Source organism: Chelon labrosus (assembly GCF_963514085.1).
Source record: "Chelon labrosus genome assembly, chromosome: 7".
NCBI lineage: Eukaryota > Metazoa > Chordata > Actinopteri > Mugiliformes > Mugilidae > Chelon > Chelon labrosus.
In genome coordinates, this window is record NC_140343.1 from 21,852,374 (window position 1) to 21,865,286 (window position 12,913).

A 12,913-nucleotide genomic window follows, 5' to 3' on the forward strand; every position below is an offset into this window, starting at 1 on the left:
ACACACAACACTAAATCCACAAAGGCTTTTAATGGTGCGAACCAAATGCTCAAACTCACATGCCATAAAAAGGCAGTGCTGTCCTTCACGAAGCTCACAGAAAACTTTCCATAAACAAGGTTGTGTGGCCAGAAGAATAATCATCACTCATTATTGAATCCCAAAGTTTTTTGTTAAAACAACACTGTAATTGTGCTCTGATATACTCTTTGATTTATTGAAAACAATCACAATTTTTGGACACACTAAACTTGATTGAATCAAATACAACACATAATAAACGTCCAAGACTGAGATCCACTACAGGGTCTTTATCACAGCCTAAAACAATAATACACACCAGCACCAGGAAAATCATTTGAAATCTGCAAACAATTATTCAAAATATTTTGATCTACACTTATAATCTCATTAGGGTACAAAAATAATGATTATGACATATAAAATTGGTACATGATCAATGTGATAAATGAGTATACAAACAATTATAAGAGTAAAAGTAAGCACCAACCAAGGAAACCTTTCATCACATTGTTTCCTAAAAAAAAATGACACAGCAGACTTAGATACGCCAACTGTAGCGAGCCAGAGGAAATCCTTAAAACAATTTGGCACATCCAGTTCACTTCTAAACAAAACACTCATTGTTTGTTGTTGTTGAGTTTTCTTGCAGATTAATGTAATCCTGAGTGCACATGTGCAGGGTGGGAGTGAACGCCTTGGGAGTGTGTTTTCTGTGCGTGTGATTCCACATGTGGATGTAGCTGGAAGCATAATGTTGTTGGGAAGCTGCCAGAGGAACAGTGAATGAAGAAGGCAGAGGTGCTACATACTTCACTGTCTATGCCTACACACCAGGCTGGAGCATCTGATTGAAATAAGCCTGCCGTCTTCTTGTCTCCTGATCAAGCTGCTCTTTGAGAGTTAGCACCTATAAAAAGTTAAAAGTTAGAAAATGAGTTGATGGCGTGTCATAAAACATGGAGCTTAATGTACAGTACAATAGGAAGGGGACAGAATTACAATTAGTATTATAATACCTGTTCCTCCAGGCATTTGACCCTCTGGCGATGAGCCTTCTCCCTGGTTTCTAGTGCCTGCTCTGCTTGGAGCTGACTGTCTCTCAGACGATCCGTCTCCAAGTCTAACTCTTGGTGATGGCGGGCTGTCACCTCCAGGAGGCGCTGTGCATGAGAGTGCTCCAGTTGGGAAAGTTGAGCCTGAAGACGGGTCACATAAGTTTACATAAATGAACATGGACTGTAGGAGAGATAAGGGTCTGAATTTTTTTTCTTATGTTGTTGTCTCTAGTTGTAATCAGTGATAGAGATAAGTGGCAAACCGAGGATCTTCAACCAGAGTTCACCAGTTTTCTTAAACTAAGCCACTTCAACTAGACGACACAGAAAGAATTTGACTCTGCTTACATGTTGCTTTCAGTGTACTTGAATAGTATTTAGGTATGATAGGTAAGAAAATGATAAAAAAAAACAAAAAACAAGTGGGATATATATTGTATAAAGACGGTTTGGACAAGACTGTTATATATACCATTTAACAGACTTGAATGTAAAGGTGTGCTGGATGAATAAGTACGTACATTATACTTACAATGAAACGTAACGGTACATCTGCAGGACGTATTTTTACATTAGCAATAAGTTAAGAAGACTGCTATTAAAATGTAATATGAATATAAGTACGATAATAGTCTGTTTTAAAGGTAGGTGATTTGCTGTTGGAGGTGGATTATCTTCGCCTGACTGTTCAGCAGAGTAATGGCTTGTGTGAAGAAATGGTTCCTGTGTCTGACGACTGTTTTAGGTCAGAAAAAGCAAAAACAAGTTCTACAAAATAAAATTACATTGAAACAGAAGAAGTTTTTACAAAAATGTAACTGGGCTGTCATGGAGCCAAGTCCACTGAGAGATGAATGATAATGAAATAATAATTAAAAGATGCAGTGTACATATAAAACAGGTAATTACTACTTTAAAGATGCAATACCAGTTTGTGCTTATGTGATAATGTCAAATTTAGGTCATTTGTTATCTGATGTGATGTTGTAATAAGTTGTAATTTTCTTCTTTATGCTATCTGGTGTCTTTATGCAACTTACCCTGATTGACCATCAGAATGTGCGCAACTCATTAATAGTGATGTATTTCAGTGATAAATGTTTGTTTACATATTTTATTTGTTCGGGCCCATTCAATATCATTCCCACTGCCTCCACAGTGCAATCCCCGTATCATTCCTCGCTATAATCTGCTGGACTCTCACCTGCAGAGCATCCACAAGGTTCTGCTTCTCAGCCAGCTCTTGATCCATGGTGCCGACTGTCTGCTCCAACTGCTCTCTCACTCTGGCTATAGACACTCCCTCCTCCTCCTTCCTCAGCCTCTCCATCTCCACCTGACAACAGCACAAGGGTGACATAATGTGAACGACTTCACCATGATTGTTCTGCACTCATGTGCCTTCCTGTAATGTGCGTCCCAGAAACCAAGCACAGAGCCGCTTGGTTCTCACAGTCCACCTACATGTTTCCATCACTTCAGGATCACTTTGTACGAATGAAGAAATTCAAGGAAATAACTTTACTAAATTACAAAACAATAAAACTGTTCAAATTATCTTCTGCTGCAAGGATTAATGTTTCTGCTCATTTATGTGTCTTAAAGCTTCTGAAACCGTCGGCCTTCGCTGGGTCCAGAATATGACAACAGGGCTTCTGACCAACACTAAACACATATTACGTCATTCCTGGATGCTTTCATAACCAGCCTTCCAGCAGTTGTAGAATTGACTTTAAGATGCTTTAATTACATTTGAAGCCAATTGTGGTTTGTATTGTATTTCAGATTTTCGACCTCATATTCAGCCCAAACATTTTTAGCTCTACTGACCAAAAGTAGTTTAATGTTTTGGTGAAAAAAACATTAAACATTTTGCTTTTTGACATTATGTAATCACTTCTCCTTGCCAGTATGACTACATATGAATCACAGCTCAAAGTAAATGTATTTTTAAACCGTATATATGAAGCTGTACTCTTATTTTTATGCTGGTTTACTGTGTAACTATTGCATCAACTTTCATTTGTGTTTGCTAAGACTCCTGAGTTTTTGCAGGAGCAATTTTACATCTACTGGAGTAATTCTGCAGCAAATTTAAGAGAAGGAGGGATACATAAAATGTAATACAGTAAACACAGTATTTGTAAGAAATCTATGTAACTAATACATTAAGGCATTCATTTTCTTGTATATAATGTCCAATTAGTAAATCTTATGACTGTAAACACAGAATAATAACAGTGTGAACTAATTATATAGAATATGGGTATTCATCTTGGGACGTTTAGGTGAAGTAATGCACATGTAGTTGTTCCTCCTTAAATGAGAACCATTGTTTTACAGTAGATAATTCAGCTAACCTTCTCCAGTGTCTTCCTCAGGGCAGACTTGTCTTTCCTGAGGCGTGTCAGCACTCTCTCCATCTCTGCTCTCTCAGTCTGTAGCTTTTGCACAGAGCTCTGAAGACTGATGACCTTGTCTTGAAGTTCCTCCTTCTCTCTCTGCAGCTGCTGGGAGGTTTGCAGTTCAGCCTCCCGCTGTTGCTTCAGGGTCTGGGACACAGTCGATCAACCATACATCAAAACAGAGCCTCAACCTTTGCACCTTTATTTAGTTACACTTTAACAGTGTGACTCACCTCCTTCAGTGTCCTGATGTTTTTCTCCAGCTCAGAACTTTTAAGTTCTGAGTCCTCTTGGTCTCTTTGAAGGTTCTGAGTCTGCTCTGTGAGTGTGTGGTTCTGCCTCTTAGTCTCTGACAGAGCGTCTCGTGTTTTATCAAGACGTTCCTGTGGGCACACGCATACCCTATACAATGAGCATTAGCATCAACAAAACATAGAATCAACTAGTATCACATTTAATTGAACCAAAGGCTTTCGAGCAAATTTAAAGCCAATTGTATTTTCTTTTTTAAATGCAGTCTCAAACTAACACCGACAGTTTCTGAGGTCCAGAAAGAACAAGTGAAGGCTGCATGCAATAGCTGCACTATAAATCTGATTAACCTAATTTTGAAGATTCAATCAAACACTTTTGTGTTGGGATGAAAAGACATGTTTAAACATTTGAAATACACACTGAACACATGATTTGTTTCCTGTGTCTTTAATAAATGTTTTTCACCTATACCTTCCATATGCAGCATATACTAATTGCACCAAAGTGACAGAGTGTACCTGCAGCAGCCTTCGGTCCTGCTCACTAACAGTCAGAGCCCTCTGCAGCTGTGTTATTTGCTCCTGTAGGGCTCCAGTGTTGGTCCTGTTGTCACTGAGGGTGTTTGACAGTTTGTGAATCTGCTCTCTCAGCTGGCTCTCATGCTGTTCAGCTCGAGCCAGAGACGTCGCCAGCTTCTCTTCACTGACCCTCAGCACTGCACACCGGTCTTCGCTCTCACCCAGCTTCCGCCTCAGGTCTGTCAGTCTCTCCTGCAATGCCCCCACTTCCGCATCCAACTCTGCTGCTCTCAGCTGTGCTCTCTGTAGCTCACCCTCAAGTGTGCGTTGGGAGAGCTCCAAGCGACTCACCCTGCTTTCAGCTGCCTCTAGAGATTCTTTCAGCTTCCGGTGTTCTGCAATAGCAGATGATTCTAACCCATGTGAGATCTCCAACTTGTCCTAGACAGGAATTGAGACAGGATTTTCTTATTCTCAAAGATGTTGTACAGCATTTCTCTAAAAATATCTTTGCCTTTTACACACCTGTAGTTCCCTGGACTCAGTCTGAGCAGCTTGCAAACTTGCTCTGAGTTGAGCGATTTCCTCCTCAAGGCCTCTCTTCTCCCTCTCTATGCGATTTGCAACTTCTTCCTGCAGGGAAAGGGAAGTGTGCGCCTTATGCCATCGTTCTGCCATCTCCCGTTTTCCTGAAAGAACATGTAAATATGAAATATGTTTGAATACAGTATATTGCTACTCTAAACAAACAAAAACTGATCACTTATGTGTACGGATAGGCTGTATTTTTACCCTCCTCTGATTGCTTCAAGGATCTTTGTAGCTGTAGCAGTTGGGTGGCTGATTTATCCTGCCTGCCTTTGAGTTCTGTGACATGTTGATTTAGACTGACTATCTGAGACTTGGCTTCATCCTGGAGGAGGAACAGGTAATGTTTAGGTGTAAAAAATACCAATAAAATCATAATTTGAGGTTAGTAATTAAGACTTAAACGTACCCTTTCTCTTTGTGCAACCCTGAGTTCTTGTTGAAATTCCCGTAAGGCTGCGTGCACTGATTCCACATTAGGCTCTTTTTCTTCACCAGGAGACATGGACAATGCAGATCCGTCTGTCACACCCTCTCCTCCTGACCAGAGGCCAAACGCATTAATTCATCTCCCTTTTTCCAGTTACAAACATGACAGCATGATTCCCTATTATGAAATTGCTTGACTGTACCTTTAATCCACAAGTGGCCTCTCCATGGAGAGGAAGACCGTCTTCGTGACACAAGTTTGTCAGAAAGCTTTGTATGGTTGATGCCAACAGTGCGGCGCAGAGCTGAATACAGTCCTGCCAGTTTGAGCTCCAGGTCCCTGCATCTGGCATCACTTAGACCGAGTTGCTCTTCCAGGCCCAGTGCTTTGTTTTCAGCAAGACCAACCTGCTCGGAGAGTTCCTTCACCTGTGTCCTGGTGTCCTCCAGCGCTGCCTCCAACTGGGCAGTGGTTTCTCTGTGTTTCTTGTCAATCTGAAGTTGAAAAGCTTCTTTTTCCCGCAGCAACTCTTGGTTCTGCTGTTCCGCTGACTCCAGTTCCATCAAACGACACTGCAGACCTGCAACCTGTGCAAACACATGCAGAGTGTGAAAGCCCACTTCAGTCAGACTATGAATACACCACTTGCTAATCAAGGTCTACATGATAGTCAAATTACTTGCTAAAATTATTGTTTTGTTGAGAGTTGCCTATATTTAGCATATTTATATGTAGTTGTGTTTAAATTTATTTGCAGAAATGTGGACAAGGAGGTGAACATAGTTCCAACAAGAGTCTGAAAAACAGGGATTAATAACAATATAGTTGAATTCCATGAAGACGTGCTGACACGCATGGTTGACATTCAATGTTGTAGAGAAGATGGATGTGGCTCTGTCAAAAGTTAATGTGTTTTGAGATGACAGGCTTGTTGACTTCAGTGGATAAGGCCTAAAAATACTTTCTAAATAATAAGTCATCATAAGAACTTACAGGAGTTCAACAATATATTGTGGAAACCTGACCCAACACTTTAGAGCTTCTCTTCTTCAGGGCTGTGTAAAGACATTGTTATTTTTGGTTGGAAAAAAAAACATAACCCAACGTCCAATGTATAACATATCCAGTTATCAACACATAGACACCACGGGGTCAGAATACGGGACCCTAAAAACTAGGCGACAGGAAAGAAAAGATAATATCTACATTTTGTAGGGTAAAAAGACTGTTTGTGTTTTGCTACACTATTAAGTAAACTAACACATGGAGCTGTAGTTCTCTTTCATTTAGTGTTGTTCAGTTGTACTTACTAAACTATTAAAAAACTCATCAGTGCTACAGTAAAATGTACAGTGTGTTATGATCCATGCTCTCTAGTCTCTGCATGAGTATGACAAGTATTCAAGTGTGAATGCCAAGGTTGAAAAGTTTGCTCTGGCATGTTGATAGCAGACTAATTCCTTAAGGCCTTCTACCTCATTAAGCGCTGCTTCCCTGCCAGCCTCACACTCCAGTACTCTCTGCTTGAGAGAGAAAGCCTCACAACGTGCCTCCTCCTCCTTCTGCTCCTCCTGACATAACCGTGCCTGAAGCTCTTGCAGTTCCTGTTTCTGCCGGCTGCTTTCACCTTCAAGAACCTTTACCTGTTCACATTAACATAGCACACACAAGTTGAAGGAATTCTTTATTTAAAGTAAATCAGTTGGAAACCATTGACCTCAATAATCTTTCACCTGTCTACGCAGCTCCTGTAGCTCCCTGCGTGCCTGGAGACGAGACTTCTCCAGCTCCCTCATACTGCTCCGTAAAAGGATTGCCTCTTGGTGCATTGAGCTCTTACATTCCTCTAAGACGGCCACTTTCTGCTCCTTCTCCTCAACAGCTCGTCTCAAGCTAGTCAAGATATATTGACAACACGGATAGATACATTATACAGAAGACAGAATATCACAATATCCATTGTTACTCGACAGTCAACAACAGGCTTGACAGGAAATCTGCAGTCACCTTTACCTGCTGTTTTCACTCTCTGCTCTCTTGATGAAAACTCTTAGCTCCTGGTTAGAGCCTTGGATGGCCTCTTTTTCTCTGGTCTCATCACCCAAGAGCCTTCTCAGCTCCAGTGCTTCTTTTCGTAAGTTGTCCCGCTCTTGTGCACAGTCCTGAAGCTCTCTATGAGCCTCAATCAACTCTCTTTTCCCTTTTATAAGTCCATCCTCTGCCTCCTGCAGCTGTCGACGAAGGCCATCCAACTTCATGAACAAATTACAGAGAAATAAAGATATGATATAACAGTGAGGGTAAATTAACAGGCCCTATAGATTAACTGCAAACAAGGTAAAATAATGATCAGTTAGAGGGTTCATTTGTCTTTGTTCCTCTTGACTGTCCAATTGAGAATTTATTTGCTAAAAAAAATCCATCATCCTGTAAAGTTTGGATCAGATAATGAATGAGAGCAGCACACTGTTTGAAAGCTAAACCTCAACATCTCCTATTTTAAGTACCATGTGCCCAATCTTAACATACTCTATGACCTAAATTTCGTTCTGTGGCAACCTGGTGTGTATAGCGAGAGAAGCAGGGAGGCCCAAGTTTATCTGGATACAGATAAGAGCGAGTTGGGCCCATAGCCAGGTGCGGTCTCTCCCCACCTCCTCTTTGCTTCTCGCTGTGTAAAGAATCCACAGAGAGCTGCATGATAACTAGCAGCCCCCCTGTGAATTGGTAGGGAGAGGAGCGAAAGTGGGAGGATGAGGAGGAAGAAGGGTGTTATGTTTAGCGGCCACACAAGATGGTTCCTTCTCATAAACTCTAATGTGAGAAAAAACAAGCCAGTGCTGATCTGGCCAATTATACTTTATTTTATCAGATTTTCTGGGTTGGGGAGCAGAGGAGAAGGGCAGAGAATATGAGGGCAGCAGTGTTGTGTTATGTGGATGGGAGTGGGGGACCTGGAGTCCCAGTGGAGCCAGCCTCTCGCTGCTGCAAGGGAGAAAATAAACACTCTCCCACTGGCTTATTTAGACAAGGGGTTAACTCAAACTTTGATTTCATATTATGGTACCAGGGACCATATCCTCCCCTCTCTCGTTTTCCCTCATTCCCCTTGCTTTCTCCTTCTGTCATGCTTTCTAGTTCTTTGTCACACATTCTCACTTCTGCTTTGTAACTGACATGAGAATCCTGAGATGGGATTAGTGAAAATAATCAAACAAGGAAACGAGTGGGGGTGGCAGCCAAATATGACAGCGTTGCTGAAGTCTGACGTGATATATGGTAGGGAGGGCTGACCAAACCTCAAAACTCTTCAGCTCCAGCTCCACACATCCTCATTCACTATATTTTGACAAGACTAAGGAGACAGTGTGAAGACAGGATGACCTTAATTTCTGCTTTTTAATTGAAACCAAAAAGTTCCACTCTGATAAACAATCCCCATTTCCAGGGAAACCAGGCTTTTAAATCAATGCATGGTGAGGCCCTTACAACTCTGCAGTCACATCTTAATGAGGTGAGTGTGAGCTTGTTATTTCACTAAAACGCCCAGAGACCCTGCGCCTGGAATCCTGACCTCAAGCAACCCCAAGAGATGAGATTTACGACTCTCATTTGGCTCAGAGGGGTATGTCACTTGGCCAAAATTATAGTCTCTAATTGCACTTTTATGTTTATATTAAGGTCAACAGAACAAATTTTTCCTCCAGCATGCTTGACAGGAATAGGACACAGAAAATGAGAGCTGAGTAGGAGTCTTAAGAGGGGACACCTCACCACTCACCTTGTAGGATTTGGCTCTGTGCACTGTGCACCTGATGGCACCGTGATGCTAGTAAAGCTCTGTGACACTGGCCAGTGTCAACATAGGGCTATGGTTAATGGGCCCCCTTCAACACTGGTACTAATTGGTGCAAACCCTCCCTCACAGCAGACACAGATCAAAGGTCTCCCATTCTACGCCAAGCCAAACAAGCCTGCAATTTCCTATTCGTTTCTATGATCCTACTGTACAAACAACCTCTACCATCTATCTAGCAACATCCACCCTATATAATCTGTGATTTGTCAGATGATCTGTATGAGTCATCATTGTAACAGATATTATTATGTACTAGTCTCACTGATGCATGATGTTTATGTTAAAGAGAAATTCTGTAAAATGTTTTTAAACGTTTTCACCTCCTGTTGCGCATGTTCTCTCTGTTGGTCCAACTCCCTGACCTGTGCAGTTAAACTCTTTTTGGTACTCTGATGGGAGTTCAAAGACTCTTCAAACTGATTCCGCAAGTCTTGAAGCTCAGACTGAAGGACAGCCATCGTATTCTGGAACGTACAATGACAAAAATTGTTAGCTGAATTAAATGCACAGATCAAGAAAAGTGTGACTGTCATATTTTTACCTTGTCTTGCTCCTGTTTGCTAAGCGCCTCCCTTTGCATTCGTTCCATCTCCATGTCTGCTGTGGCCAAGTCCTGCCGTAAGGATGCAAGCTTCTCTGTGAGAACAGCCTTCTCTGCCTCCTTCATAGACAAAGCCTGGTCACAACAGTGAGGTCAGGAGAATTTATATACAGATAAAAAAAAGTTGTTCTGGCCACCGCGTCCTGAACTGAAACTACTGAAACTATCATGCATAGATAAAGCTCCATGGTAAGCCTTATCAGCGTTCTCATGTAACTTTTGATAGACACACACGCCTAATTGTAATGACAAAACTTGGGACTTCAATATTTTAAGGTTCACAACCAATCTAAAAAACAATACATATCTATCAACACCTCACACACCTGCTGCTTTTCACTCTCAGCCTGCAGGAGGCTTTGGCTGAAATCCTGCTGCAGCTTGGCCAGTTCCTCATGCACCTGCTGCAGCTCCTTCTGGCTGTGCACACGCAGCTCCTCACACTGCCTGCGCAGCTGCTCCTCAGCATGCTCCCGCTGAACCGTCAGCTCAGCGCACTGCTGCTCCTTATATACACAAACACACACTCAATTCTAATTAGTTAATAGACAACTGAAGTGTCTGATTTCATTTTGTGAGAGCCAATGAAACCAACCAAGTCATACTGTACCTTTTGCTGGTGTTCAGCTTCTAGCTGCTCTCTGTGAATTTGCTCTCTATTATTCAGGGTTAGCAGGGCATTCCTCTCCACCTGAGCAAGCTTCTCCTTCACCTTACTCTGCTCTTGTGCAGCTTGTGCAAACTGCCGTTCAGCATCTCCACGCATCTGAGCAGCATCACCTGCACAAATAAATGGATGCACATACCCCTGTTACACATGTAGACAATGTTCACAAACAAATGATGATCCATGATCAAGCTGTTATTTGGAGTTTTGCTTATAATGTATACTCATTCACGGAACACGCTCGATCAACACCACTTATCTGATCCATGTATGTTTGTATGGAGTGGTTTGACCCTTGTCAGCTGAGAAAGCATCTCCGGTAATGCTCTAGCCCAGCTGTTGCAGATCTCACAGCTGAAATATGGATCTCTAGTGGGCTGTTGGAGAGGCTTCACGGCCAAGGGGTTTGGCACAGAAAACAGTGGGGTCTCTGAGGGAGGGGGCTACTCACGCGTCAAAGCCTCGTTAGCTAGGAGCAAGCTGCGCCTCTCCCCCTCCAACCTGGTGCACTCGGACTCCAGAGACGAGGCAAACTCCTGGCTCTCAAATAGAGTTGTCTCCAGGGACTCCTTCTCTGCTCTGGAACACAGCAGTAAAGTGGTTTGAGCTCTGAAAAAATACCTTTGAACCTCTAGGTGTGGAAGGTCATAAAATCCAATAATCCATCATGAGCACAGTTTCCAAATAAAACCACGTTACTTAAAGACTCTTGTTACTTGAGACTTGCTGTGCTTGAGAAAATAAAATGTGTGTAAAAAGTGAAAATGACCCTTAATACACAATGGCAGTCACTTCTACTTAAACAAACATACACACATACACATAGGGTTGATTATGATGCTTTTGAGGAAACTGTATTGACATTCATTCTTACACCCTTAATCTAAACATTACAGATACATATAGAGTCAGCAACTGCTGCAAACAAACTGGGAGAACTGGTTTGAAATTTGAATTTGTCCCAAAGATTCAAGAGGTCAGACCAAACAAATACACACATACAGAAACACACTCAGACCTCAGTGCAACCAGCTCCTGCGTGAGACCACAGGCCTTTCGGTCAGCAGAGTTTAACTTGACGTCCAGAGCTGCCTTGTCCTTGGCTTGCTCCTCCCTGTCATGGATAGCCTTCTTTATGGCTGTGGTCTGTGTCTCAAGCTCCTTCCTGCACGCACACAGCTCCTCTGTCACAGTCTGCATTTGCCTCCTGACCTGGAGATCAGTTACAAAAGAAAACAACATGAAAACTTTTCCTTCAAGCTCCTATGATACCGTATATCATTTTACACATTCAAATATAGTCTGTACTATATATAAAAGAATCATGACAAAATAATTTTTCATGAGGAGGAATAACCTGCCAGAAATTAGAATAAATCATCCAGTTTTTATATTTTATGTAGCCACAGTCTCTGTACGACTACTGAACTCTACATAGACCTCTGCGGTCATGAGGCATACATTAAACAAATATTAAATGGTTTGTGCCAGCATATAGGAGCTTTAGAGCCATAAAAAATTAAATAGAGAAGCTAAACAAAAATTATTGGTGGAATTTGACATGCAGATCACTGTGGTCCACCACAATATCTACAAATAAAAATAAGGGTCTGTGAATATGGTGATAACTTGCTGCTTCACCATTTGTTAGATTCCTGAGCTTAGAGGCCTTCACCTAGAATCCATCTTTCAGAATGTCACTGAACTGTTAACTGAATCAGGTAACTGTCAATGGCAACTGCACGTGTTGATGAAAATATGACTGATTACCATATTATTGCACTTATATTGTTCCTTTCAGAGAGTTAGGCTTTCATATCTGTATGCTACAGTATGCAGGGCTACAACCAGAAAGTATAAGGAGTGGATGCAAAGGGAAACAGTTATCTTGACCCTGGCCAAATATTTATACCTTAATCCCCACAAAATACAAAGTGTGAAAACAACATTTTGTGATTATATGGTGGTTTATGTGCTGGAACAATTTTCTTGCTTGGATGCAGTTAATTCCTGGAATCTTTGTTACTTAACTGTCAACCTCCCACTGAAGGCAAAGCTCTAATGGGACTGCCAAGAGACAGTACTGACAATAAACCCCCGCATAAAAACCTTATCTTTTTGTGTATAATTTCAGCATGAAATGAGAAACATTTCAAACAGTGACTGGATCCGTGAAACGGATTATTTTAAACTCTGTTAAACTTTCCAAGAAATCCAGGCTTGTCATTATGCTATTTAAAACAATCCCTATAAGCCTCATATTTAGTGTGCAGGCATAAAAGTGTTGTGAGTGTTCAGGAAAGAATTTTCCATTATAGTTCAAAAATACCTTAATATACCTTTACTTGTAATTTTTATCAAACAAAGGGGTATTTCTATTCTGATACAGAAAAAAATACATACTTTTATCATCTTCTTCTTCTTGTTTTTGGAAAGCAGCTGCCAATCAGCATTTTAAGATGTTTGGTACAATCTGTAAGCTCTCAAAATGGATTTGCTACTTTACTGATA

The 12,913-nt window shown here is 41.4% G+C and overlaps 1 protein-coding gene across 1 annotated transcript in view; it reads right to left on the bottom strand.

Moving 5' to 3' along the window:
- Positions 1-187: 187 nt before the first annotated feature.
- The window catches only part of crocc2 (ciliary rootlet coiled-coil, rootletin family member 2), a 30,270-nt gene continuing 17,544 nt past the window's right edge, over positions 188-12,913 (bottom strand). The window contains exons 18-36 of the mRNA XM_084548650.1: positions 11,421-11,614; positions 10,854-10,981; positions 10,346-10,515; positions 10,062-10,241; positions 9,676-9,810; positions 9,455-9,598; positions 7,289-7,527; positions 7,009-7,168; positions 6,751-6,918; positions 5,478-5,862; positions 5,255-5,385; positions 5,050-5,170; positions 4,783-4,946; positions 4,258-4,698; positions 3,718-3,867; positions 3,440-3,631; positions 2,284-2,415; positions 1,041-1,220; positions 188-931 (exon numbers count right to left, since the gene is read on the bottom strand). Coding sequence (XP_084404776.1) covers positions 848-931; positions 1,041-1,220; positions 2,284-2,415; positions 3,440-3,631; positions 3,718-3,867; positions 4,258-4,698; positions 4,783-4,946; positions 5,050-5,170; positions 5,255-5,385; positions 5,478-5,862; positions 6,751-6,918; positions 7,009-7,168; positions 7,289-7,527; positions 9,455-9,598; positions 9,676-9,810; positions 10,062-10,241; positions 10,346-10,515; positions 10,854-10,981; positions 11,421-11,614 — 3,498 coding nt within the window. The 3' untranslated portion in view covers positions 188-847. The remainder of the gene's footprint in view (positions 932-1,040; positions 1,221-2,283; positions 2,416-3,439; positions 3,632-3,717; positions 3,868-4,257; positions 4,699-4,782; positions 4,947-5,049; positions 5,171-5,254; positions 5,386-5,477; positions 5,863-6,750; positions 6,919-7,008; positions 7,169-7,288; positions 7,528-9,454; positions 9,599-9,675; positions 9,811-10,061; positions 10,242-10,345; positions 10,516-10,853; positions 10,982-11,420; positions 11,615-12,913) is intronic.